Source organism: Sciurus vulgaris, assembly GCF_902686455.1.
Source record: "Sciurus vulgaris genome assembly, chromosome: 14".
NCBI lineage: Eukaryota > Metazoa > Chordata > Mammalia > Rodentia > Sciuridae > Sciurus > Sciurus vulgaris.
Genome location: NC_136475.1, coordinates 94,943,987 through 94,971,518, shown reverse-complemented (window position 1 = coordinate 94,971,518; position 27,532 = coordinate 94,943,987). Strand labels below are relative to the sequence as shown.

Sequence of the window (27,532 nt, the reverse complement as noted above, 5' to 3'; positions counted from 1 at the left end):
ACGACAGATGGAAAGCAGCCCTTCTGAAGATTTTAATGCATAAATGAGGGTCACTTTGTTAGTCAATGGATAGATACTTGATCCAACACCACCTAGATGTCTAAAGTGCAGTTCTTAACTCTTTCAAAGGTTGCCTACTGATAAAATTAAACACAACACCACCATTATTTTTGACTTTGGGAATATATATTTACCATCACCACCCTTGAACTCTTGGGTAAATCTTCTCTGCATCGTGGCAATGCTTTAAATGCAAAATCATGATAAGAATCCTCTGATCATGTGTGATCTTCCACAGCTGGGGACTCCATTTGCCAACTCTCCAAATATTGCAGCAGTAAATAGTGACAGTGTTCTTCCCTTTGAGGCCAGAAACGCTTGCCAGCCTAGGTGTGCTGACTAAGGTAGAAGGAGGAGAAAGGGAGCAGACTGGAGCCTTTTCTGGTCAGTAGCTGCTGTTCATTAGTGTCTAATTCGGTACACACCGCTGACCTGTGGGGGGGAGGACTCTTGTAACTCAGAGGTGAGAAAACAAAAGCCCACTGAAGTCCAGAGCATGAAAGCCCAGATCGCCATCTCCGCTCAGGTCCAACCGACATGCGGAAGTGTGTTCGTCATTTGGCAAATACTTATTGAGCGCCTATGGTCCACCAGGCACTGTTTTGAAAACTGAATTTATAACAATGAGCAAAACAAAGTCTCTGATTTCATGGAGTGTTCACTTTAGTGCAGGAATAAAGGTGAACACAGGACAGAGACGGAGAGGCCTGGTGGAAGGAAATGGTGCTGTGGGTATGGAGAGCTGCTGTCACCGTGATAGGCTTAGTTGCAGATACAAGCAACAGACATGGACCCAGACAGAGACTGAGCTACAGAGACAGAATGAGTCTGAGCTAAAGAGATGGAAGACAGGCATTATTTCAGACTGAGTAATAGAAAAGGCTGTTCTTGAGACCAGTGCTAACTGGAGACCCGAAAGCAGCCCTTCATGTGAAGAACATGTGGGGGAGGAGTCGTGAACCGAGTTGTGTGAGGTTTACAGAACAGACTGTAGGGGGCGGTCACGTGCCAGGCTGGCAGAAACAACCCGCAGAAACTTATGCAGTTAGTTCCCACTGAAGGTCAAGGGCACCCAACTGAGGGAGACAAAGAAGTGGTCACTTCCTTGGATGTCCCTGCAGAATTTAAAGGGACGCTACAAAATACTGATTGACTTAAAGGATTTGTGGCAACCGATGCACTTGGGAATGCACAACACACAAATGCCAAGCTTTCCCAAATTACTGGAGTCCTCACAAAATGGCACAAAAATAACAAGCCCTGTGTTACGATCCATTATAAATTATTAGGGATTTAGGACTATAAGTGAATTTCATTTGCTATGCAGCTGAAGTCACAACCCTTTAGAAGTGAAGGGTCCCTTGGTCCTCTGGACATCTGGTCTTACTTTGCAAATACAAGAACTGAAATACAGAAACAAAGAACTTCCCAAGGTCACCTCAGGCTTTGTTGGGAAGGACATTTATATCTGCATGAGACCAGGAGTCTCTTCATTCATCACATCATCCTTATGCATCTAAAAGAGGAAATGTAAATTGTTTTTAATTAAAAGAGTGACCACAGCTCTGCTCACATTTAACTTTATAAATGTGTCTCCAAGATCTCTAACCTGGATCCTAATCTCAACCTGAACACTTACTTCTAGTTCATGCTCTCTTCAAGTAAAAAGAGCCCAGAGATAGTAGTCTGGCTTTTTGGAAGCATAGGAACAACTCCATGAATTTTTTTACTACAGAAATATTGAAAAAATTATGTAATGGCTTCAAATAAGGTTGCATTTGTTGATACTGTTTTTTATTTCAACTGCAATAGAGGATGCAGGTGCTTTTACTCCCCACCAATTAGAACTCAGAAAATCTATCCTACCTGGAAGATGAGCACAGAATGCTTTAGGTTTGCAAGAGCTAACAGTAGGCTCAGCCAAGAGTGGAATTCAGCTGCTCCCTTGAATGCCTTCTTATTTTAAAGACATGGGACACACACTCAATTATGGCAAAATAAGCACAATCATTAATATCATGCATGTTAATAAAAATGCTCAAAACGCCACAGGAAAGTTTACAATGTGCTTTCTAAAACAGGGGATTTTGATGACGACTCAATAATTACAAGAGTTTGGACCTTGCAGAATCCATTAACTGTATCCACCATGAGCAATACCACTTACAGCTCGGGCAACCTAATGAGGGGACCTGGGATGGCGACATTTTAAGAGCAAATGAACAGGACATATTAAAGTCCCAGGAGGCTGTATAATGCCAGATCTCAACTCATAAACTTCACAAGGAGGAAAATATGCACACGTGCATATGTACATAAATCTATGTGTACACACATGTGCATCTGACATATAGTATTTGCTGCATCAGATAGGCCCATATAACATATTGCCTTATAAAGAGCACTAGGAGAATAATTGTAGAATTTATTTCTCTTCTTATATGCATCTGCTCCTAACAAATTGTATGACCCTGAGCAGGGCAGGTCCTCTCTGGGCCTCATTTTCCACAACTATTAAAGAAAGAGATTGAGTTCTATGATCACTAAGGTCTTTCTTTGACTATTTTTCTGACCCCAGGGCTGTACTTAGAATTCTTGAAGCAAGAAATTAGCCACTTTTAAAGATTTGCTACTTTGACCTAGAAATGTTCCCTGTTTTGTCCTTTGTTTTCCCATTAGAGCAGACATTTAAATAAAAATGAAAGGAACCACTGTTGTTTTTCAAAGCAGTTTGTGTGGAATGAGGGAAGTGATTATCTCTGCACAACAGGAGAGAGTGAAGGTAGCCCTTTGCTGCCCTCTAGTGGCAACGCCTTGTGTTCCTCCTGAAGGGAATTAGTTTTAAGTGCTCATCCAACAGAAAGAGGAGAAGCCTGGCGTTGCTAAAGCGTAGCCAGCCATTGAATCAAACATCATTTGCTACAGGTTTTCCGCAGAAATGCCTGAAGTATTTAACTTGCTTAAGGAAATTGGAGATCAACAATGAAAAGCTGCAAAAGAGATGTGGACCAACATGTGATCTTCTCATGAAATGCAGGTCCCAAGGAGATGCTTTGTATTTATTTTCTGCCTACGAGCATCTTAAAGTCAGTTCAGTTGTTTGAATTCCTGGGACAAGCATTTGACTGAACAGGACAAGTTACACAGGGCAAAGCAACCATGCTCTGGGAAGGAGAAGGGATGCTCAACAGCAGAGTGCACGTGAGATATGCTCATTTCAAAGCAGTCTGCTGTGTACCTATTTTTCATGAGGGTCTCCGGACTTCATCTCTCTGGGACCTGTGCTGCACCCCAGGAAGGACCCAATGGTGATGCTGTGCCTGTGTCTGCCTCCCCAGAGAGGGAGCTTCTTATTTTTCTCCTCCTTACAGTTCTAGAGGACAAGGGGTTGGGAAAGTGACCACATTGGAGGGATTAGGACTCCAGATCAGGTGCACTAACTGTCCAAGAATCACTGTGGCTGGAAAGGAGTTTTAAATGCAAAATCAAATCATCCTGTGCTGACTGAATTCACCCTGCTGGCCAGTCCAACACAGTCACCCTGGGCCTGGGACAGATGTTTTCCACAGGAGAAGCTGTACTGAGGTTTGTAGTAACAAGAGGACAGGATAAAGGGAAGACAGTGAGGGGGCAGCACAAGACAAGAGCTGCCCTCAGGGAGAAGAGCGCCCGGCACAGTCTTCCCACCTATCATGAGCAGCGGACAAGATTCACCCAAATCAGAGACGGATCTTACCTAGAAGACGCAGATGCAGCAAATGAGCAACATCTACCTCCAAAGAAATCCACATTTTGCAGGAAGAATGTAAACAAGCAATCAGTAATCATCTTGAAAGATAAGAAAAGATATTGCATCCAATAAAAAATAAGACATTGACAAAAAACGTGTAGATGGCAAGAGAGTAAAAAAGGAAGAGAAGCGGAAAACAGGGAGGGAGGGAGGATCAGGAGAGAAAGCGAGCTTTTGAAATTTGGAAGATTGAAACAAAGGCGAAAATCTTAACAGACTTTAAACACAAAGTTGAAGAACTCTTACCAAACCTAATAGAGTTATTAAAAAATATGTCAGAAACACAAGGAATTTAGAAAAGAAGTCCAGGATATCTGATGTCTAAGTCATAGAACATGCAGAGAAAGAGAAGAGAAAAAAAGCAGGATTTATCAAGGAAATAATTCAAGACAGTTATCAAGAACTCCGAGACATGAATCTCCAGAAGGAAAAGACCCACCAAGTACCTGGGAGGAAGAAATACACCAGAAGAGACCCACACCACAGAAAATCATGGAGAAGTCCAGCTGCCTCTAAAATTCAGACCCTGGCAGGCAAATACGAGATTCCATTGATTTCCTAATGGGAAAATAAAGTAAGATCTGTGATCTCTAATTTCCTCTCTCCAGATTTTTGTGTGGAACAGGGGAATGTGAGGGCAGAAAGGAAGCTCTTGTCTGTCCCCCACACCCCCACTCCAGCCTCCCTGAGTCAGCCTGGAACCGCGTCACACCCAGACTAACCAGGTTGTGCACAGTGATAAAGCACAGGTTCCTGGCAGCTGCTTCTTGTACCATACACAGTTTCTTACCCTTTGAAAACACCCTGAAAGTTTGCCAGCCTCAGAGAGGAGGCACTAATGGTGATGGACCTGACAGGGGCTGTGTGAGGTGACTCAGCACAGGGAGGCAGAAGTCACACCACCCAGCAAGGGCTGGATGGAAGGTAGAGGTTTAGGAGATCCCAAGGCCATGGAGACCTGAGCTGAGACCCAGGCAGTCATGAAGGGCTACGAGGCCAAATCTCAACAACCTAAGCCAGCAGGGCAATCCGCATCCAGGTGGAAAGAGAGTCATATGACCACAGCCCCATCTTTCCCTCATCCAAGTTGGCCAAATGACACTCTCAGGCTCTCAGTTGCCATCTTGGGAGCCAAACTCAGGTAAAGAACCATCCTCCAAGGTTGGAGGAGCAAGATCCCAGCTCTTTCACAGGCCAGGGACAGAGCCTGTTCTCACTGGTCAGACCAGTAAATGTCAAAACCCACTGGGGATTTGGTAGAGTACACAAAATAGACTTGCTAGTAGTGGGGAATCATTAATTCTAGATTGAATGGTACCATACAATGATTCTTAAATGCAATACAAAAAAGGATCACTCACTTTCCAAGAAATTAACATCATGTAATGCAAAGCTTGAGAGGTTTTTATAGAAATTCAAAACATCCATTGCCTAATAGGATAAAATTCAAATTATATTACATCCAATCAAAGATACCAGATTTGGGGAAAAAAATTAAAACACAAGAAAAATGACTAGAAGTAGGAAGAAAAATCAACCAAAACAACTCAAAACTGAGAACAATACTAGAACTTGCAAACACAGATGTTAAAACAGTTATTAGTATTGCATTCCACAAATTTAAGAGATACAAGCAGAGAAGTGGATGATATATACAATATATCATCTTCCTAAAAATTAATACATATTGAATTCAATTCTGGATTGAAGATTTCTTTGTTTAGTAATTTTTAAAATACCGCTGCAATGTTTCCTGACTTTTGCTGTATCTAAAAATTTGACTTCTCAATGTCTGAGAGAAAAATTCACTGAAGTGATTAGCCTCAGATGAGGTGCTGCCAAAGAACACGAAGACATAGCAAAAAGAAACACAAGGCAAAAAATAGATTGTTTTAATGAAAAGATTATCAGTGAGTTGTGGGAAATTTTTGAGCAATGTAACATATACATAATTGGCGTTCCCAAAGGAGGAACAAAAGAAGGGGTGACAAAAAATTATCTGAAAAATAAAAGGAAAAAGATTCCAAAATATTAATGAAAACTATAAGTCAAACCACAAACACATAAATAAATTAAGCTAAAGAGCATCATAATCAAATTATTAAAACCAGCGATAAAGAGAAAAAGCAACCAGATACTTAAGGCGGGTTATGTACCCAGGAACAAAGACAGGGATGACAGCAGATTTCCCATCAGACCAATGAAAGTGAGAGGACAGTGGACTAGTATTCAAATGCAGGTACTCGATTAGGAAAAAGTATATTCCTTGCTTGTATAATTACACCCAAAATGGACCCTAATACATGTAATAACTAAGGTGAACTATTAAAAACGATAACCACCACTACCACCCTAAAAAATCATGCAACCTAGAATTTAAGCCAAGTGAAAATACCTTTCAAAACCTAAGGGAAAATGGGCTTTTCAGACACAAAGGAGCTGAAAGAATTCATCACCAGCCAATGTTAAAGGAAGACACTCAGGAGATAAATTGCTAGATGAAAACATGGATTTGCATGCATCATGAAGAACAGAAAGAGACATACACAGTGTCCAAAGTAGCTTTATCTGTAACAGCTAAAACGTGGAACCAACACAAATGCCCACTAACAGGTTAATGGTGATAAGTCCTGGAAATGGAATATTTCACAGCAAAAAAAAAAAAAATGAATTATCAATTCACAAGCCAACATGGATGCATCTCAAAATACCTGTGCTGATTATTGATCGAAGTCATATTTAAAAAAGAAAAAAAGCAAAGAGCACATGCTAGACAATTCCACTTATATAAAACTCTAGAAAACACAAACGTATTAACTATGAAATTGACGCTGCTTTGTCCTGGGGTTGCAGAGGCCAGGAGGCTGACGCCTCTGTTGCTGAGGAGACCCGCTTTTCTCTGTCTTGACTTCGCCATGGGCGCTGTGAGGCTGTACCTGTTTCAAAATGATCAGATCATACATTTGAAAGGTCTGCAGTTCTTTGCATACTATTTATGGAGCAATAAAGCTGCTATTTCAGTTTCTCCATATTATTGTATAAAATATGGAACATTTTGAAATAAAGAAGAAAAATTAAAATCACTGATTACCACTTAGAGGAAGGCATTTTTTGGGATTCTTTACATTTCCTTAGGTGCTTAGCATTCTATCAAAAGGATTTAGCCTAACATATTTAACCAGTAGAGATTATGCATAAAATAGACTATAGTTATACATAAACATATTCTAATTATTTGAAGATATAATGCACCTGGAAAAACATTTTATACGTACTACTGATTATTTCCTTGGTATACATTCCAAAAAGATCCCAGAGTCTAAACATTTTTAAGATACTACACAGTTTCTCCTAGAAGGGAAGCGTTTTACTAAGGATTAGCAACAAAAGAAACCCCGATCTAGACAAGAAAAAAAAAAAATGTAGCAAAACAACACCACCACCAAAAAAATTAAAAATTGAAAAACAGGTACCCTGTCTGAGTGACCTTAAGCATGGAATATCAGGCACTTCTCCACCTAAAGCCAGTCTGCTTTTCCGGAAGTAAAGGATGGGACTGAATGAACTTCACATTCACTAATAAAAACAACTGCTGCACTTAGAAAGAAGCTGTTTTAAAAGACACTGAGTGAGTCCGAGAAGGCTGCCATAACAAAATGCCACAGGCTGAGCAGCATCCACAGACACTGACCTCTCGGTTCTGGACGCTGGAAAGCCCAGGCTCAGGTGCCAGCCAGGTAGCACTCCTTGCAGGGCTTCGTGTCCTGGTTTTGAGACAGGGGTCATCTCACCATGTGTTCACAGGACCTCTTGTTCATGCCGTGGGGAAAGGGAGGGAGAGGAGAGGGCCTGCTGCATTCCGGGGTCTTCCTTATCCAGGCGCTAAGCTGATGGCCAGAGGGCCGCACCTTGTGACCTGCTGAAGACCCAGTCTCCAGCTGCAGTCACAGAAGGGCTTCTGCAGATGAGTTTTGGGAGGATACAAATGCTCAGTCCGTAGCAGCTCTCTAGTTCAGTAATTCAAAGTGGGGCTCAAAATCTAATCTATTTCGGTGAATCAGATGTCATGCTTATGATATGCCGTAGCATAGGCTTCAGTAGAATGTCATTTGTGTCCTTGATTTTCTCTTTTTCCTAAAAGTGCCTTGACCTCACCCTCATTTCCCTAGGGCATTTTTACTGTACATAGATTCCAGTTGGATATCTCTTTCTCCCAGAACTCGGAAGATCTTACTTCTTCTTACTGTCTTCTCCAGTTTCTAATGAAGCGTCTTTGTCACCATATGCATATTCATAACCTCTTGTTTTCTCCAGCTGCTTACAAAGTTTTCTCTTGAAAGATATTTTGTATTAGTATTTTAGCTATTGACACCATCATGAATGGCTTACAGACAGGTTGCACCTGCAACGACAATCACTAGCTGGTTTCATCACTGTGTGAACATGGCAGGGTGCACTCACAGCTAAAGTGGTAAGTGTCACTGGGCCGCCCACCATTAGGGGGCCTCCGTTATTAACCACAACGTTGTTATGAGGCACAATTCCACAGGTCCTAGTGCCCCGAACAGGGTAACTTAAAACAACGGAAATGCACCGTCTAACAGTTCCGAAAATCAGAAGTTCAAAATCACGGTGTGAGTGGGGCCATGCTCCTCTGAGTCTCTGGGTAGGATCCTTCCTTGCCTCTCCACTTTACGGTGGAGGCTGTCACCTCTAAGTGGTGTTGGCTTTCAGCCACATCCTTGCCTCCTGTGCCCCTTCCCCAGGCATCCTTGCTGGGTCTCTGGCTCACCCTCCCCTTTATAAAGACGCCAGTCATGATAGCTTTGGGCCCACTGTAATCCAGCAGGACTCCATCTTAACGTGAATACATAGTAAGACCCTATTTCCAAACACGGTGCCATAGTAAATAAGCACATTACGTGTATATTAAGATAAAAGATGTTCAGTACAATTGTTGCAGGAGACAGATTGGTCGAGAAGCAGCAAGCGACACTCAGAGAGAACTTTATTTTTCACTGGTGGGCCCAGGGGAAAACAAAAACTCCACATTCTGAGCCCTGGTCCACAGTTTCTCACGATATTTACAGGTTATTTGATGTCATCTTAGACCCATCCTATCATTGGGGCTTTTTCCTCTTTTTTAAAAAAAATTCCGAGTCCATCGGCTGAAGGCCTGCGCAGGGTCTCTGACTGAGCTGCTCACAGAACAGATAAGAAAAGGCTCTTTTCATAGGAATGTTTTCCATTTCAGGAGGAAGTGGTCAGACTCTTCGGGCCGTTATTGACCATACGGAAGGTAGCGACCCCGGGTTCATTAGCTTCCTGGAGAAGGGCTGGGAGAGGGAGGGAGCTGACCCTTGCCCAGGCCCTGGTCTCTTACCACGACGTTTTTGTGATTTCGTTTCACAATCAGGTCTGGTTTTGCCAGCACACAATGAAGAGGGAGAGGGGTGAGAGAGACAGCTCCAGAGCCCAGGGCCCTGGACAAGGCCGGAGTGTGTCCGTCTCCTAGGAAGGGCCGGGAGAGCCGTCCTGCGGCTGAACTGCTCGCCACCTCGCACCAGGCTCCCTGGAGTGGTGCTCGTTCTCGCTGCACTCCAACCCGCAGAGGGGCAGAAAAGGACCAGGGTCCAACCACAGCTCCACACAACCAAGAAAGCCCCGAGCTGGTGCGTAGCTGCGGTCCCCGGCCAGGTCACGCCCTGAGGCACACTGCCAGCAAGTCCAGAGCGGTGGTCCCTGTGGAGGAAGCCACACATCTGGTGAACCCTGGGAGCACCAGGGAGGAGGTAAATGGATGTCTGAGGGCAAGCCGCCCTGCGTCCTCTTCTAAGCACCTACAACGCGCGAGGGCTGCTTTCCGACCTTCTCTCAGAGCCCCACGTTCGCAGACCCCCTCGCCTGCACAACAGACATCCTCAAGTGCACGCTGAGCAAGAGATGGGCCGAGCTGCCCTGAGATCGAGGTGACGCGGTCCCGGGGGGCAGCCGTCTCAGCAGGAACCTGACCCACGTCTGCCTCACCCAGGGATTCAAACTCACGCTGTGGAAATGGAGAGAAGTAGGTGACCACGGGCCTGCAGTTTGCTAGCAGCCATTCCAGGTCATGCATGTGGATCAGCGCCCCGCCCAATGGCTCACCAGAAGCAAATGAAAAGCACACGGCACACACATACACACACGCGCGCACGCGCGCGCACACACCACTGCCAGACATCGGCCCTCCGTGCTGGGTGGGGTCCTGACATTGGTCTTGTAAACATGTGCAGCCGACTGCAAGGCACAATCAGCGTTGGGGACCAGGGAACTGGCCCGGAATGCTGTTAGCACTCCACGAAGTGTGAGAGAGGAAAAGAGGCCTGGCATATGGCTCTTGATTTCAAAGAAGTTTTAAGCAGGTCCTTCTCTTGCTGTTCGTGCCACACAATTAGCACTTGGCAGCATATTCTAATTTTCTACGTCACAGTGTTGAGGACACAGAACTGACTGCCAGCTGTGTGCCAGCACTGCTGGGTCAGGTTCCTTCTCTCCCAGAACTCCGTTCACACACAGAGGGGAAGAAAAGTCCACAACCACATGCGGTCAGCTGACAGGAGCCAATCAAGCAATAATTGCATGTGTTTGGTGGATCTCATTATCTTTCTCTGGATCTTTTCTATTGGATCTCTCATGGCTCTTCTGAAACACTCCCTTACATCAACGGGCTTGTTCCAGGTTCATGTTGCAAAAGATGAGAGGCCACAGGTACACCTGTGTGGGTCAGAAACCCAAACCAAGAATAGCCTGCACTGGGCAGGAGCATGCTCATCCCACGGAGAAGCCCCAGGGGCCCCGGCTGGGTGGTGGCCCAGGGACACGTCTGTACCTCTCCACTGTTCTCCAGTGCTGCAGGGTCCTCCTCACTCGTGGTTTCTACAGGGCCATTTCTCTGTCCCTTCTGCTCCTGGCAAAAATCTAGCTGGCCAACCACAGGGAGCTGAAGAGAGCCTTGGGAATGCAGGAATTTGCTCTGCCCTCTCAGCTGCCTCATGTCCATCTAAAATTCTGGGACTGTGGCGGAAAGGGAGAATCGACACTGGGGACAACAAATGGCCTATTGGGAGAACGGAAGCAGCACCCCACTCGCAGGGATCAGAGCCAGGCAAACAGTTACTTGTCATCTGTTTGGAGGCAGGAGGTGCCGACTTATCTGTAACAAATCACCTGCCCATCTTGTGTACAAAGATCCCTTTACTATTTATATTGAGGAAACAGTGTTTAAAATAAAACCATCACTCTCCTCGCATCTGGAAGCCCCTCGACCGCCAGTTCCACTTCACAGCCAGCCTGCACCCTCCAATTTCCTTGCCCAAATTTCCCTGCTCTTGAGCTGGACAGCGTTGGGAGGAACTCTCAGGGCCGTCTGTGGACAAATTACACACACCCGTGATCACAGCACAGCTGAGAAAACCATATCAAGTTTATTCATTTGCAAGAGACATAAAGCATTAGGTGACTGTTTTTCTAGGTTGCCAGCAAAAGCTTTAAAAATGTTTAAAGTAAATAAAACCAATAATATAATTAGATATTACATTGCAAAGAGACCTAATTCTATTTACCGGCTTTAAAAACACTTTCAACTGAAACCAACCACATAATCTATATAGACAAATATATTGTGTATAAATTATCTATAGTTCATTTGAAAAATAGTATGATGTTATTACTAAACTGGATTATAATTAAAGATGCCCTATGATAAATCTGGGAAGGACTTACATCTGATTATTTTAGGGTGAAGTTTTCTTAAGAAATGGTAGACAGGATCAAATAATTTACAGATTCATCACCTTAGAACTAGAAGGAATTCTAGCATCTCCTAGTTCAAGCATCTCCTAAGACCAAGAACTTTTGTCCCTTTTCAGATCAAGTAACACAGACTATTTGAAGTTCCATGACTCAACCAAGGCCACAAAGTCATTAAGTCCCTGTTTTCTCAGCTACCCTCTTCTAGCCAAACAGATCTCAAAGCTGACTCCATATGCAATCCCAAGACATTCCAGTGCAAGATAATTTACCAAAAAAACCCATTCCAGGACACACTGTGCTCACTGAGAAAGATCAACTAAATTTGTGCAATGAAAATACACAACAAACATTGCATTTAGCTTGTTGACTTCAACTTTAATTAGTGACTCATAGCTCCTACACTGAGAAAATGCATGATGTAAACATCAATATAAATAAACTGCTGGATTGGCTAAGGAAAGGCAAGCAGCTCGCGCAGACTGCTCACTACATTCTGAGCCGCATTTCAAAAGAAGGGAGGGAAACGAGCGCACAGAAGGCTGGCGCGCCTGCGTGAGAGCGTGAGAGAGGCTCGGCTGCTCAGCTCCCTGTTCAGCTGAGTGTGATCCCAGGGCCCCACCCAAGGGGCTCGGAGCCTCGGACACAGGTTGCTGCCTTCTCTGTAAGTGTCCCCAGCACCAACAGCTCGGTAGGAATGACCTTAAACGGCCACACTGCGTGGAAGTGCAAGGCTGGGAGATGTGGTGCCACCGATTTGGAAGTCATCACTGCGAGTCACGTGCTAGTCAAGCAGGTGTATGCCAGAAGGGGCCGCGAAGATCTTCCTGGTGCTTCTGTACCTGTGACACTTTCTGGGTAAGACACATCTTTGAGGAATCTGATAGTGATGAAGTTAAAAACATGGTTTGAGGAGATTTTCCACATTCTGGGCAGAAAGCACTGGCCAGTCCCTGTGGAGCACCGCCAGGCACAAGCTGGCCAGGTCCTGCAGCCAGAAGAGAGCACAATGGCTGAGTGAAAACAAACGCCAGTCCCTGTTTTCTGCCGTGTGATGTACCCATGCAACATAACACGGGGAGCCGGGAGCCAAACGCAGTCCTGGATCTAACAAACGACACTGCTCTGGTGAGCAGAGGGCCTACGAGTCATTGAAAGTGGCTCGGATCAGGCGCAGAACGGTCTGCAGGACCTCCTCTCTCGAGGGGCTGGCGTCTACCTGGAGGCAGCGGGGATTCTCCATCCTTCGGTAGGACGCCTCCACCCTGGGGGCAGGCAGAAGGAAGTCAGCCTACTTCCTGGCACGGCTCCCTGCAGAGAGCCTGCTACGTGATGGAAACAGCACAAAGCCCCGTCCCTCCCCACGCCCCTCACAGCTGCCCTCGGCCACCAGCCTTGCCTGCCAATGAGGTTTAATGCATTTTGCTTAATAAATGATAACTTAGCAATAATGTTGACTAGCTAGCAGTTATTGACTACGTATCATCTGCCAAGCATTAGCATTCTGCCCGATTCTTCTCATTTAATATGCTAAGCAACCCAAGGGGAGGAACCATCGTCATCACTGTTTAGCAAAAAAAAAAAAAAAAAAAAAAAAAAAAAAGAAATGGAAGTTCAAAGAGATTAATAGGCCAATGGCCAATTTCTCCCTGGGCTGCTCCCTGGATGATTTGACAGGGGCCAGAATCCTCTGCACACTCACTGCCTCCACTTGACTCAGGACTTGGAATGCATGGCTCCTACCAGGGTCATCTAGCATCTGTCCCTTCCGGTCAGCTGTTTTGACATCCATGAGTGGCCAGTGTCTGTCCATCACAGGCTCTGTGGCATGGTGGTTAGGACAGGGCCTGGAGCTGGAGCATCTGCTGTGCCACATGCTAGCTACACAGCCTGCCACACTCCCTGTCCTATCTCTGTTCCTTGTGTAATAAATACTGAACTAATCACTTTATCAGGAGCTTGTAAAGAGGCTTAATTGAATGTGTGTTCATTCAAATTGCTAACGTGATATCTTCACACGCAGCAGTTCTATTCTTCGTAGGTGACATCACTCTGTGATGACAATGCTATCATTGTTTATCTCTTTAAATCACTTTGGTTCCCCTCCAGAACCAGTGCCGGAAAGTGAGTCACACTGGGCCATGAAGCCACAAGCCTGTCTGGACTCATCTGCAAGGGTGCTCATAACTCTCTAAGCAAAACAAACACACTTCCTTCGAAGCACAAAGATCTTGACTTTAATCCCAGTTTTACTACTTAACAGAAATTTAGACAAATAATCCTTTGAGCCTCCATTCTGTACACCGTTAAAATAAGGCCCACGTGGCTTGTGCAAGGATGCAGCAGGACTGAACTACATGTAAGGCAAATGCGTGATGCCCAGTGAGCACTGGGGCCCTCTGCCCATTATATCCAGGCTGGGGAAACTGAGGACCAGACACCCTCCCTGTCTCACCCAGACTCATGCTGGTCCTGGCTGGGCCTGGCATGGTCTGCTCTCCAGTCAATGGAGATCTGACTTCTAAATGACAGTACGGGGCCTGTCCCCAGGGGCTGACGGAGCTCCAAGGGTACTACCTCTTACAGTGGAAATATGGGAGCAATGTCACTTCCTCCATGCGCCTAAAGCCAGTGCCAGTTCTGGTTCCCTCCTGCAGGGACGCCCCCCTTGCACTGCTTCAGGGAAACCTACTTCTGACGAAAGACGCTGTTGGCCTCCAGTTCAGCCTCTTCTCTGGTCTGCTCCAGGCCCCGGTCCCGCAGCCTCTGCGCCCTCTCCTCAGGACTCACGGTGAGCAGCAGGACAAGGTCCGGCTTCAGCAGGTCCCCTGGCCACTGGTACACAGGGTGGTGGGCGGGCGGCAGGTGCTGCAGACCCCCGCTCAGCTCGGTGGCTATGCCGTAGGCGGCTGTGCTGTGCCAGAACCTGAGAAGGAAAGTAGCTGTGAGTTCCCGGATCAGCCAGAAGTCAAAGCAGCATCAGGGGATCAGCTGGCCAGGCAGGGAAACCAGGGCTGCCCGCAGGTTCCCAGGTGATGTAACAAGCAAACCAAACTGAGTTCTATGGAAAAATCATAGAAGAGCTTAAAAACAAGAGTGGTAAGAGTGGGCTCTTCATGAGGCTGCATTTACTCCATTTAAACTCCCCCTGCCATGAGCCGAGGCTGCCGCATGGTGTCCGCCCCACAGAGCTCTCCTGGGCTGGGGTGCGGGCAGCAGGACAGACCTGTGGGCCTTTCCTTTTGCTTTAGTGCTGTGTCTTGGGCAAACTCCGGAAAGCCCGCACCAACTCCTATGCTATTTCAACATGGAACATGCCCACCCAGGGGACCCTGGGCTGGAGGCCCTGAGCCACCAGGCCTCTGACCGCCCATCGGTATCAGGCAGGCAGACAAGGCCTCGCACCCAGACCTCCAAGGGCATCTGCACGCGCCAGGTCCTTTAAGTGAAATTCTCAGTATGAAGACAGAGTCTGGCATCTCATTCAACAAGACTTCTTTACTGTAGAGTCTTGAGCAAGAACAGACCTATGAAGGCCTCAGGGGTGACAAGGTCACCCCTGAACCATGCCACCCTCACCCATCACGCCATCCTCTGCAGCATCCAGCCAGAGAAGGTCCCGCTAAAACCTTCAAACATGGACAAACCACCCAGACAAGACAGCTGCTGTTTGCTTCTCCTCTGACAAGAACCAAACTGCAGACCATCCAGGGACACAAAGCAGAAAGAATTAAGGCCTACTCTCCGCAGGGTTCTCTCACTGACAGTCCTGCTGTTCTTTTAAAATAATCAACCCCTGAACATCAGCGGCACTCTGCACTATTTGGTGTTCTTGGTCCCGCCGTTGGGGAAGCACAGACCCAGAACCATTTGCCAATACAGCACGTGGGGCTTCAGAGTCGTGCTGTGTATTTGTAGGGTGATTTGCTAGTGTTGGAGCCCTTGCTGGTGAATCAACTCACTGCTAGGCATCACAGGCCTTGAGAGCAGGCAGGGAAGGGAACCTAAATATACCCCGTGACAGATCAGAAAGCCAAGGAGTGGAGAGCATGAGTACCTGCCTCCACTGCAGGTATTGTTCAGCACCGAGGGCAGCAGGTCAGTCTGAAAATTCTAGTCTTCCCCCTTGAAATACCAGGGAATGATTTCAGACGTGGCAACCTGGGCAGGTTGACACTGAGGCAAGTGTCCACAGAGGAGCAAGATTCCTCGAGCTTTGCTGTGTGTTCCAGCATTCCTCACACCTGGCCAACGCGGAAACAATTAAAACACCCCCACCACCCCCACCACCAAGTGAATCCTCCGTGCCTGCCACTCACTTACACAGCTGAACTTACTGATTTCATCTTGTCCCCAAGGCACCACCTCATCCTTTATTCTAGACAAACCATCTGGGTGATCTCATTGTGAAATATTTCAGATACACCAAAAATTACGCAGAGAAAGATATTATTTCAAGAAAGGAGGAGGAATTCTCTTCACAGATTCAGCAAAGCAGATTGTAATTACCCAGCTTCCCAACATGAACCAGCAGAGGCTAGAACAGAGACTGCACTACTGGGACTCCCCAGGGAGGCTTCAGACCCGCCCACGGGGCAAGATGAGGCTGTGAATTGTTTCCACCACTCTAGGAACTTTGTTCCATACCTAGTAAGGCTGAATACACCTGAACACCAAGCCCCTGCAGTTCCACTTCTGGAAATTTATGCTACAGAACTGCATACACTTTGCACCAAAGGCGTGTAAAACCAAGTTCATATCAAGACACAGACCTCAGAAACACAAGGGGGTGTGAAATAAACTGAATGCAAGTAGCATGCAATGTAGAGTTGTATTCATAGGCAGTTCAGGAATAGGCAAATGGATATGTGGTAGTTGCCATCGGGATGGTGGCTGCTACTGGGCAGGAGAATGGAGAGCATCCAGGTGGGGAAGGAGCAGATGCATGGGGTGCAGCAAGCTCTCATTCTCAACCCGGTGCTTGAGTCAGCTTTTTCACTGTGACCAAAACAATTTTAAAGGAGGAAAAGTTTATCTGAGAATCATGGTTTCAGAAGCCTCAGTCTGTAGTTGGCTGACTCCATTGCTTGGGGCCTAATGAGGCAGAACATCATGGCAGAAGGGTGCCGAAGGAAAACAGTTCAGGACTGGCATGAGGAAGCAGACAGAGATTCTCATTCACAAGGGACAAAATATAAATCCCAAAGCATGTCCCTGGGGGCCACCTCCCTACCTGCCTACACCCTACCTGCCTACAGTCACCACCCAATTAATCCCCATTAATGCACTCATTAGGTAAAAACAATCATAACCCGATCAGTTCACCTCTAAACTTTCTGGCATTGTCTCACACATGAGCCTTTGGGGGTCACAGAGCATCTAAGCATAACACTGGGTTCAGGTTATTGGATACCTCACTTTCTGAAATTCCTTGGGATTTACATTTATGATTAATACTCTTCTTAATATGTATTGAATTGCTTAAATGCAATTGCTTAACTTCAAAAACTACTAAAATTGCACAGAAAGCAGTAAAAGGAACACTTTGTAATGTTGGGAATAAAGCATTACAAATGAAGCTCCCTGGCAATCACTGCTCTCTGCACCAGGGGAGGTGGCTCTCCTCAGCCCAGGGCTAGCGTCCCTCCATCTCCATGCTCGCAGCTTTGTCCACCGGCATTCTGCTGACCATCTTTTCTGCAGCTGGATCTTTTTCATTGAACGTTATGGTTTTGTAATCTATGCACAGTGATGCAGCTCCCTTGTGAATACTGCCACATGATAGTCCATTTTATAAACATGCCAGTATTTACCTGTCTGTCTATGTTGGTGGGCTTTGGGTTTTTCAAACTTTTCAATAGTGTAAATGATGCTGAAATAAACTCTGGAAAGTGTTCCTTCAGAGGCTGGAAGCAACCTTCCCCGTGCTACATCTCCTCTACCTGCTCTGCAAGACTGTGCCAGTGTTCACTCTGGTCAGCCCCACATTCGAGTTCCCATGAATCCATATCTTCTCCAACCCAGGGTGGGAAGAAATTTTAATTAGTCTTCACCAAACTTCTGGGAGCAAAACAAAATCTTTTTTGGTTGTCATTTCTATACCCGTGTTGGGATGATTTTAAACTCAGCATCACTTGCTATATATCTTTTGTCCATTTTTACTGCATTTTAAAGCTATTTCTTACATGTAAAAATTTTAAAATACCAGTTCATGCCACTTCCGTAGCTGAAATCTTTAAATAATTCCCCACTATACTCAGAATAAAATTCACTCTTTCCTGGGCCTGCAGGCCCTACTGACCTGTCCCACCTTTCCCTTCCTTTCTTCCAGAAAGCTGCCCTCACTGGCTGGGTTCCAGCACATGGGCCTCCCTTGGGTCCTTGAATCTGTCAGTCTCTGGCTTCCACAATCCTTTCTGCACCCCTGGAATTATCATGCCTGACTCTTTTTGATCACCGCTCAGAGATGCCCTCTCAGGCAGGCCCTCTGCGCCCTATCCAGTGGGGCTTTGGTGAATTTCTGTCATATTCCCCTGATTACCTCTTCCCCATATGTACGTTTTCTGATACTACCCTACATATCGGCTTTCCTGGTCACTGTTCCACAGCAGCAGGGTACTGCCTATCTAATTTACCCTGAATCCTTTGAGCTGAGAAGTCTTTGGCACACAGTAGGTGTCCAACCAGTCTTTGCTGAATAAGTCAATGAACAAACGAACACTAACAGCAGAGACAGGTGAAGCCCAGGCTTCTCATTCACTGGCGAGTTATTCAACCTTTCTAGGATCTGTTTCTAAGAAGTTAATTGGGGATAACGTTTGATATCTTTCTACCCAAGTTACTCATCCAGATGTCACTAAAACGTGCGTAAGTTCTTAGCCAAATGCCAGGACTGCTATAGGCAATTAATAAATGCCAGACTCGGTTGCTACTATGATCTTAACACAGTTTCACTTGTGCGCACACCACACACTCATGGGTCAGGGAGAAATGCTGGTGCAAGGAACCTTTATACACACCTGTCTACAATCACAGGAGACCGAGTAGATTCCTTAGCTATTTCAGATGCCACCATGTAATTGCCCAAAGAGTAAAATGCTCTTTTAATAATAGTTGGTTGATCATCAAAGATTTTCCTCCATTGGCCGATGCAAGAGGGTGGTGAGTATAAGAGGACAGCCTGAAGGGACTCGGAGACTGCATGGGTCACCGTGGTCTTCCCTGCAAGTCACAAACAGAAGGTGCCACAGTTTAGCCACAGCCCCTGTTGTGTCAGAAGTTTCACATTAACATCAAGAAGCAAAATAATTCCTTCAATCTGTAATTCAAAGGAAGCAATCACATCCTAGGGTACTTTATAAACAGGCGTAGACTTGGATGACCTTAGGATTCCTCTGCTTGGTATTAGAAGCCTTGGAAGGAAACCAGATGCTCTTCGTTTTTATGAATTAATGATGAACTGGGGTATGCAGGCTCCTGGTACCAGAGCTCCCTTCACATGCAACCTTTATTCCTGGTCCACGCTTCTGCTCGCCCTTGCCAATCCCCCGGATTTTACCTGTTTTGAGGAGTGACCCAGGCAGGATGTTATGGTTCGGACCTGGGACGTCCCACAAGGTTCCCTATGTTCAAGGCTTGTTCCCCAGGTGGCAGTGCATCAGGCGGGGCTTTTAGGAAGCGTTGGGACCGTGGGGGCTCTGGCTGCTTTGGTGAAGCAGACCATTTGATGAACAATGTGAATGGACTAGGAGATGAGGCAGGTTGGAGGAAGCAGACCACCATAAGAGTATGCCCTCAGGGGCTGACTCTTGCTCCTGGTGTGCGTGTGTGTCTCTCCTCTCTCTCTCTCTCTCTCTCTCTCTCTCTCTCTCTCTCTCTCTCTCTCTCTCTCTCTCTCTCTCTCTCTCTCTCTCTCTCTGTTTCCCAGCTCCTAGGAGCTAGGCAGCTTTCCTTCCACCACCATGATCTCCTGCCTTATCTTTGGCCAAGAGCAATGGAGCCAACCAACCATGGACTAAAACCTCGGAAACCACGAGCCAAAAAAAATCATCTCCCCCTGAAACTGTATCTGTCAGGATTAGGGTCGCAGTGGTGAGAAGCTGACGAACACACGTGGCATCCCCAGTGACTCCACTTGTCCCACCTCCCTTCCTCACTTCCTCGCCCCTGGCTTCCACTTCCTCAACCCCCTTCCAGTTGCAACCCTGACTCTATCACTCCTTCCTGCCAAGGGTCCCCTGGGCTTGGCCACTGGAGCTGCTGCATTTCGATTTAGACTTTGGTTCCTCCTCAGAGTCTCAGCTCTGCTCAGCCTCTTTCTGAGTCCCTTTGCACAGCCTCAGGGGCATGCGCACCTCAGCCACTTGTCTGGACCCATCTCATGTGCCTTGACTGCCAACCTGAGCACAGCATGGGTGCAGATAAGAAAGTCGTCTACTCCAGGACACTGTTTGCTGGCTTCTCTGAGCTCCTAAGGAGCTCAATACGCAGCATGCTTCTATTTCTCCCAATGACCCTACAAAAGTTATTATCTAATCATCTTGCAGAGGAACAAATTGAGCACAAATTACACAAACACCCTGCTAAGGGGCCTGGGCCCAGGACACACTTCTGACAGGCAGACCCCTCCTCTCCACACCACACCATCTGCTTGTGAGTTTTTCATGCACACACGTGTGCTGATGTTAAATGTTTGGACATTTTTTAACCCCACAGAATCTAAATTAGCTTTAGGTATAAAACAAATGAACGGAGACCACACTGGCTGGAGGACTGATGCTGTTGAGATTCTCTGTGACTACCACACAACAGTGACCAGTGCTGGCACAGCTGGCGTAGCCACGGAGCGAGAGTTGGCCATCTGAAGTCCAAGGCCACTTCCTCTCCTCCCCGATCACTCAGAGGGAGCCAGGACTTCAAGGCTAGCCCTCTGTCTGCACCACAGTCCATCTGGTAATGACACAGGGCTCCCACTCGACACTACCTATGATGCTATTAAAGTAAGTGTGTGCCCTAAGTTGACAAGGCAGGGGAAGGTCCTCAAGCCAAACCCTGCCAGTGCTACTCTTCTCCATGCTCAGCCTTCTCCTCTCCACCTTCGCCTGCCCAGGAAGCCATGCTTCTTCCCTTGTGCCTCTGGTCTCAGCGGTGAGAGCCACGCAGCTCATAAGGCTTTGTTCTTCTCCATTTCCTCATTCTTCCAGATTTTCCCCAAAAGCTCCTCTGAAATGCCAGGTTCTCAGACACACCATGCTGGGTCAAGTGCACAGGTGTCCAGGCCATTTCCCTTTATGGAGGGCCCTCCCTGCACTCATCCCCTGACTGGGCTTTTTCTCAGACCTTGCACCGTCTGCACGGTGTCTCTGGGGAGGCCAGCCTTATGGCCTGCCTGGTCCAGCACCCGCTGTACAGTACAGTCAGATACTTGAGGCTCTGTATATAGTTCTATTTTGTAAGAACTATTTTTATTCCACAACCAATCAGTTAATGCCATTGCCTATGACTGCAAAGTCTCTTACCAGTGGCATCTAGTCCTTCGATGACAATGACCGGAAACTTTCCTTTCTGGACCTGCCTTGGGCACTGGTCAACCAGGTCAAGCACCGCCTGGGCTTCCGGAATAGACGTACACTGCAAAACAAGGGATATACATCAGTGCAAAACATTGGGGCTTTTGTAGAAATTGTCTCGAACTTGCCAAAGACCGGGCCTACATTAAACCAAGGGCCACGAGGCACATGGAACTTCTGGTATCCTGAAGCTGGGACATGCTGGCCTCCTTCATTTTGTAATGTGTAACTGAGGCTCTCAAAGGCTCAACTCTGGATTGCACACATCCTGCATTCCTTGAGACACACTTGCAGGGCAGGATAACACAGTCGGAGTGGAACCAGAGGCCCCTCCTGGATAGAGGGCAGCAAGCTGGTCAGTGAGCTGCAGCACAGGCTCTCTCCAGAGCAGTCTCCTTCTGTCCTCTCCTAAGGGCTCAGGGAGCTGGGAAATTGCCAAGGTTGGCAGAGCAGGATCTGCCCGAGAATTCCAAGTGCTTAGCTGGGCAGTACTGCATCCCAAGCTCACGGCACTGCCCCACGAGGCCCAGACCCTACTTATTTATGTGCTTACTCAGGCAAGCCAGTCTACCAAGTGCTTCACAACATGAAGTTACCCAACCTCCAAAGATGACTGTAAGAATGGCATTAGGATTACTCCGTCTTATGAGTTAAGGTGACTGAGGCAAAGGGCACCGGAGAAGCTTATCGAAAGCAAGCACATGTGCCAGAGATTGAATGACTTTGCGCTCTTAACCACTCTGCAACCCTGACCCCCACGGTTGCTGAATCACAGGGCTGTGGACCAGACTGCATGCCCCAGACTCCACCTGGGGTCAGAGTCTTCAGTCTCTCAATTCTGTGACTCACAGGTTTCCTTAATCATTGACGCCAACCCTGAACCACAAATGGGTTTCAAAGGAAAAGACAACAGTGGTGGAGTGACGGTAGGGCCCCACAGGCACCAAGGAGGAAGACTATTTAAGCCTAAGGTTCTTTCACGCCACGATCCCTGAATGGCAGCCACTATCAAGAAAAATCACCCCTTTGGCACTGTCCTGCCATTCCCAGTCCCTCCCCACCCTGCTGGAGAACTTTCTGCCTGCAACCACAGCGAGCGGGGCATTGCTCGTGTTGGGATGTGTTCTGTGCCAGCCTGGAAGTTCCCTGCAGACAAGAATCTTGAAGGAGCCAGAGCCTGGCATACAGGATGTCTCACTAACTGATAAACCAGCCGGAAAGGAAATTCTTTACAGATCAGCCTGCCGGGAGCAGGCTGCTTGGTTCCGTTCCCATCTGGGGGAACCCGATGCCAACCTGTAGGAAAAGAACTCTTACCGTCTCTAAAACAGCCCGGGCAGCGTCCAGGTCCCGGAAAACCGCGGAGCTGAGGAGGTGGGGCACCGCTGGATGCAGCGGGGGCTCCGGGATGGGCAGAACGCGTGCACAGCCCACCTGCAGCTGCCTGCTCTCCTGCAGTACCCAGGCTCGCTGCCACAGGACGCCTTGCGAGTCGGCCTCGAACTCGCCCAGGTGCGGGCGCGCAGCCTCCTGGCACCTGCTCAGCAGCTCTAGCAGAGCGCGCCGGGTGTCCTGGCCCTCGCTGGGGTCGCGCAGCAGGAAGCCGCGCTGCACGCCTTCCGCCTGGCCGCCTGGGCAGTAGCCGAGCAGCCTGTGCAGCTGGCAGCGCTGGAAGGGGCCGCGGCGCAGCTGGTGCTGCAGGCTCTGGTGCACCCGAGCCGCGCGGACTCGGGCCCCGCAGCCGTCGCCCGCGGCCACCGGCACGCACAGCGAATAGCTGCGCCCCGGGGGCCCCAGCAGCTCAGAAAGGCGGGGGTCCGGGCACGCTTCCGAGCCCTCGGCGCCCAGAGCGAAGTGAGCCAAAGTGCAGTCGGTCAGCTCCAGAGCGAAGCAGCTCGGCGGAGCCATGGCCGGAGCGCAGAGCCCGCGCCACGCGCGCAGCCGCCCGGAGAGCAGCCAGAGTGGCAGCGGGGCGCGCGGGCGCCGGGCAAAAGCCATAAGCGCCACCCCCGGGCCTCGGCGGCGCGGGGTAATGGAAACTCTCCAGAGGGCTGGCGGCGGGAAACGAAAGCTACCGGCGGGCGGGGCCCCGGGCGCCTCCCCGCGGCCTCTCCTCGCCGGAAAGCCGCTTCCTAAACCGCTGGCGCGGGGACAGCAAAGGCTCGCCCCGCGTCCCGGGCGCGCTGCTGCCGCCTGCGTGTGCGCCTCTACCTGGGGCGTCCCCACTACCCTAATCCGGTCTAGGCTGGCGGCAGACCAGCACCTGAGCCGCCTGGACCTGGGCGGCAGGCTGCCCCACCCAACCGCAACTCCTCCGCGGTTGCTTATGCCCAGCGTATGGGGCTAGGGTTGTCCCTACGGGGCTGGGTTCTTCATCTCGTGAATCTGATGAATAAATTCCACGGACACCAGGGTGAGAGCAAAGTAACAGAATTTACTAGAGTAATAGAAAGCAAGCTGAGCGACCAAAGAGGGAGCGGTCCCAAGAGAGGGAAGCGGAAGAGTGGCTCCTGTCTCGGGGTTTAGATAGATCTATAGGTTTAAGGAAGTCAGCTCCTGCCCAGTCCCTGATGATAAGGCACTGGGTGAGTTCATGCAACCTTTAGTCCAGTCAAAGTATCAGTCAGGCATTTTTCCTTCTTTGGAGATGCACGGACTTCTCCCGTCAGTAGGTCCTGATTTAAAAATCACCTTTTTGTAAGTTTCTTAGCAAATATCTGCAGGTGGGGTTTGTGCTCTTCTGACCGGGAAGTTACCCAGGCCCATCTCCCTTCCCTCCTGGCTTTATCTCTTCCACCTGACGTCATTCCCCCCTGCAGAGGTAACCCTAACAGCTCTTAGGGAATGGGGCTATGACTGCTGCAGCCTCTTCAGGCTGAAGAGGGGTGTTGAGAGGGGAACAGCCTCTTGCAGAGGCCTATCTAACCGGTAAAGTCAGGTGGTACTTCCATGGTGGTGGCATTGCTGTGACCGTCCAGAGCTTAATAGATTCTGCAGGTGACTAGTGCATCAGGGCAGTACCGAGGTCCATGGTAGCAGCTGGCAAGTGACTGGACGAGGTATTCACAGGGTAAGGATCATACTGGTACAACAATAAGCAAGACGGCAAAGTGTTGTATTTTGCAAACAGCACAAAGACAATCAGTGTTATCAGCCAGTCTCTGAAGACCACGGAGATAGTAGCTCGTTAGATTTCAAGGTGTGGCCTGACTTGTCATTTATACTTGTGAGTGGAGGCTATCTAAACTTTAGAAACATCAGCCAAGTTGCCAGAATCATACACACAGCTTTTCATTTCTACAGTGGCACAGGTTTCACCTGGACCTGTGGAATGGCCTCTGCCTTCTGTAAAGGAGCTTTCCATTGGCCTCACCGCTGTGTCAGCAGAAGAATTCCTTCTGCTGCGTCACCGAGGACTCTCAAAGTGACATAGAACAAACTTGTCCCCCTGGCACATCTTCTGTGGTAGTTGTCAGACACCCTATGTAAGAACCCCTTCTTCATAGCCTCCCAGTTTTACTTATTTTGGGAGGACTGACACAAGTATACACCTCAAGTCACATTAAGAAGCCGTTGCCTTTAAAAATGTCCCTGTCTGTCTGTGTTTTGGTTATACTTTTCTGCCAGGTGTTCAAGACTAATTTGGTCAAAAAATTGGCTACTCTTATCTACCATTGAAAGTCCACAGAGATTTATCAGGGATCACTCTAGGAAACTTTGAGAAGCCTCTTGGCTCCTTAGCTTTCCTCTGCCAATCAGCCAGAAGGATCAGGATGGTTGAACACATGGGGCTTCCCTCAGAAGCACCAGGGACTTTTCCCTTTCCAAAGACCCTCCTGTTTGCAGAATGTGCACTGGTTGGCTTCCTTTCTCTAGAGTCCCCGCAATCCCCCTGATCAGGAGGTTGAGTGACTAAGGAGAGTTTCAGGGCCCTTAGAGAAGTCATATTATTCCTTGAATTCCAGCTGACCCTATAGGGCAAGGGCCAAAATATTGGGTGCTTTTTTTTTAGCCCTTTTATTTCCTTGAATTTGGTCCCCAAATTTTGGTTTTAAACATTCATCAAGTCAGTTTCACCATACTTTTATGTCTATAATTTTACCATAATCCTTTTTAATTAATTGGGGTTAGTATTAGTACCAAAAGTCAGCAATATATTCTATCTCTCCTATAGTTGATGATTTTATTGTCTTAAGTTAGCTCAGGTGGTTTGTTAGAAGTATTAATTTTATAAAATACTAACGGGCAACAGTTATAAAGTTGTATGAGGTTTTAATTTGCATAATAGCTTCAAATCAAGAGACATAGTTTCTATTATAGCACTAAAGTATATTTAATATCGATTTAACCTCTACAAAGATCCATTAATTTTTAATTCATAATATATGAAATTCTTGACAAATTTCGTTATTTTTTTACAGCTTTCTTACAACCTTTTTATGGTTTGGATGTGAGGTAGCCCCCAAAAGCGCATGTGTGAGACATTGTAAAAAGGTTCAGAGGAGAAGTGAATGCGTTGTGAGAGTTTTAACCGAATCAGTGAATTGGGATTAACTGAGTGGTAACTGGAGGCAGGTGGGTGTGACTGGAGGAGGTGGGAATTGGGGCGTGGCTTTGGGGTAGATATATTTGTGTCTGGGGAGGGAAGTCTCTCTCTCTGCTTCCTGATCACTGTGATGTGAGCTGCTTCCCTCCGTTACCCCCTCCCACCATGACATTCAGCCTCACCTGGAGCCCTGAGGAATGGAGCCAGCCTTCCATGGACTAAGACCTCTGAAACTGTGAGCCCTCAAGTAAACCTTTCTTCCTTTACAGTTGTGCTGGTCGGGTCATTTAGTCACAGCAGCAAAACAGCTGACTAAAACAAACCTTAAATATCTTTTATAATTCACCCAAATCTTTCCTTAGTTTTACATTATATCCCTTGTTTGTTTTGAGATCACAGTAATCTTTGTAATAAAAATCTATCTTTCAAACATAACTTTAAATGAGTTTACTTATGGCCTATTTTGGAGCCATCCTAACGTACAGTAAGGTGAGAGGCAGAGCCTTAACTCAGGTGAGGTATCAGAAATAGATTGTTATCTGATATTAAATGCATCTCATTTATATAACAATGAAACGGTTTTTAAGCGTCAGTGTGAACCTTTATGTCAGATATATCGTACAAAAGTGAGCCTTCATTGGTTACCATGCCTGTATTAACCACACAAAGCTTTCATTTTATAACCTTTAACATTACACTTAGACAAAGATCAACAAACGTATTTAGCTTTCATTTGTATACACATCTATCTCTAGTCACATAAATTTAGGCTGTCAACCCTATTGTAATATTCTAAAATAACAGTTGTTTATTTAAACCGAGCTATAATACAATCATTTAAAAACTTTTAAATTGGTTGAACCTTAATTCCTTTAGGACTTAAATAAATCCTATGAGACACAAGAAGTTATCTTGATAAATAAGATCAGATAAATGTTTTAAGAAAATCTTGTAATTTTTAAGTTAGACTTTTATATTGGGTTAGTTCACCTTAGAAATCTCCTTAAATAACTTTAACTGACTGTAATAGTGAAGATATGCAACTTTGAAACACACAAACTTTTTGAGATTTACCTTTCACAAACCTTTTGTAACTTACTTGACACTCTATAACTTGTTTACATTCTTAGCTTTGTCTTGCCTCACTTTTTATTTTGAACTTTAGGGCAAAAATATTACTTTACCATGCCAGATACTTTCTCTTTCAGAAACACTTTTTCCTTATGAAGAAAATACATTTTTGTGTCTATAACTTCCTTACATATTTTATCCTAGTTGTTGAACATTTAAATTTGCAATTTGAAACAGTCCTTTAAATTTATGAATGTGTACAAAATTACATTTTTTATGAAATGCAATACTGTATGCTTTTCTTATAATTGTTTGTTTTGTTTATCAAAACAAGTTTAGGTGTTTTTGTTCCTTGTTTTTTGTGTGTAGAATTTTAACCTTTAATCATCTTATTTTTAGTGAAGATCCAGAAACAAAGCCATCTTAAATTGACTTTCTCTTTACTGACAATTTATAAAAGCACATTTAGTAAACCTAAAATATGTTGTCTTATGGAACGGAAGAAGCAAAGAGTACTTAAATTTAAATTTAGCAGTTGATGTATGAGTATTTTAACTTTGTAAATTGATCAAATGACCCTTTTAACAAACATTTATGAATGTCAATCCCATTTATGTTAAATCTAATTTATTCATTCTAGTTGTTAATATTATGTCAACCATTAAAACCAAGGTATCAGACAAGTCTAGTTAACATTTTAAGTCAGTT

At 46.6% G+C, this 27,532-nt stretch overlaps 1 protein-coding gene across 2 annotated transcripts; it reads right to left on the bottom strand.

The window, feature by feature from the left end:
• Nucleotides 1-11,294: 11,294 nt before the first annotated feature.
• CMPK2 (cytidine/uridine monophosphate kinase 2) lies at nt 11,295-23,410 on the bottom strand. Of its 2 annotated transcripts, none has more exons than XM_079111151.1 (5): nt 22,525-23,410; nt 21,157-21,268; nt 18,658-18,859; nt 14,429-14,564; nt 11,295-12,903 (listed from the first exon to the last, which is right to left on the bottom strand). In XM_079111151.1, exons 1-5 carry the CDS (start codon nt 23,203-23,205, stop codon nt 12,787-12,789), a joined length of 1,248 nt encoding a protein of 415 aa, XP_078967277.1. In that variant the 5' UTR covers nt 23,206-23,410; the 3' UTR covers nt 11,295-12,786. The 2 variants fall into 2 exon arrangements, with proteins under 2 accessions (XP_078967277.1, XP_078967276.1); XM_079111150.1 differs by having other exon boundaries at nt 14,331-14,564; nt 22,525-23,400.
• Between the last annotated feature and the right edge of the window lie 4,122 nt (nt 23,411-27,532).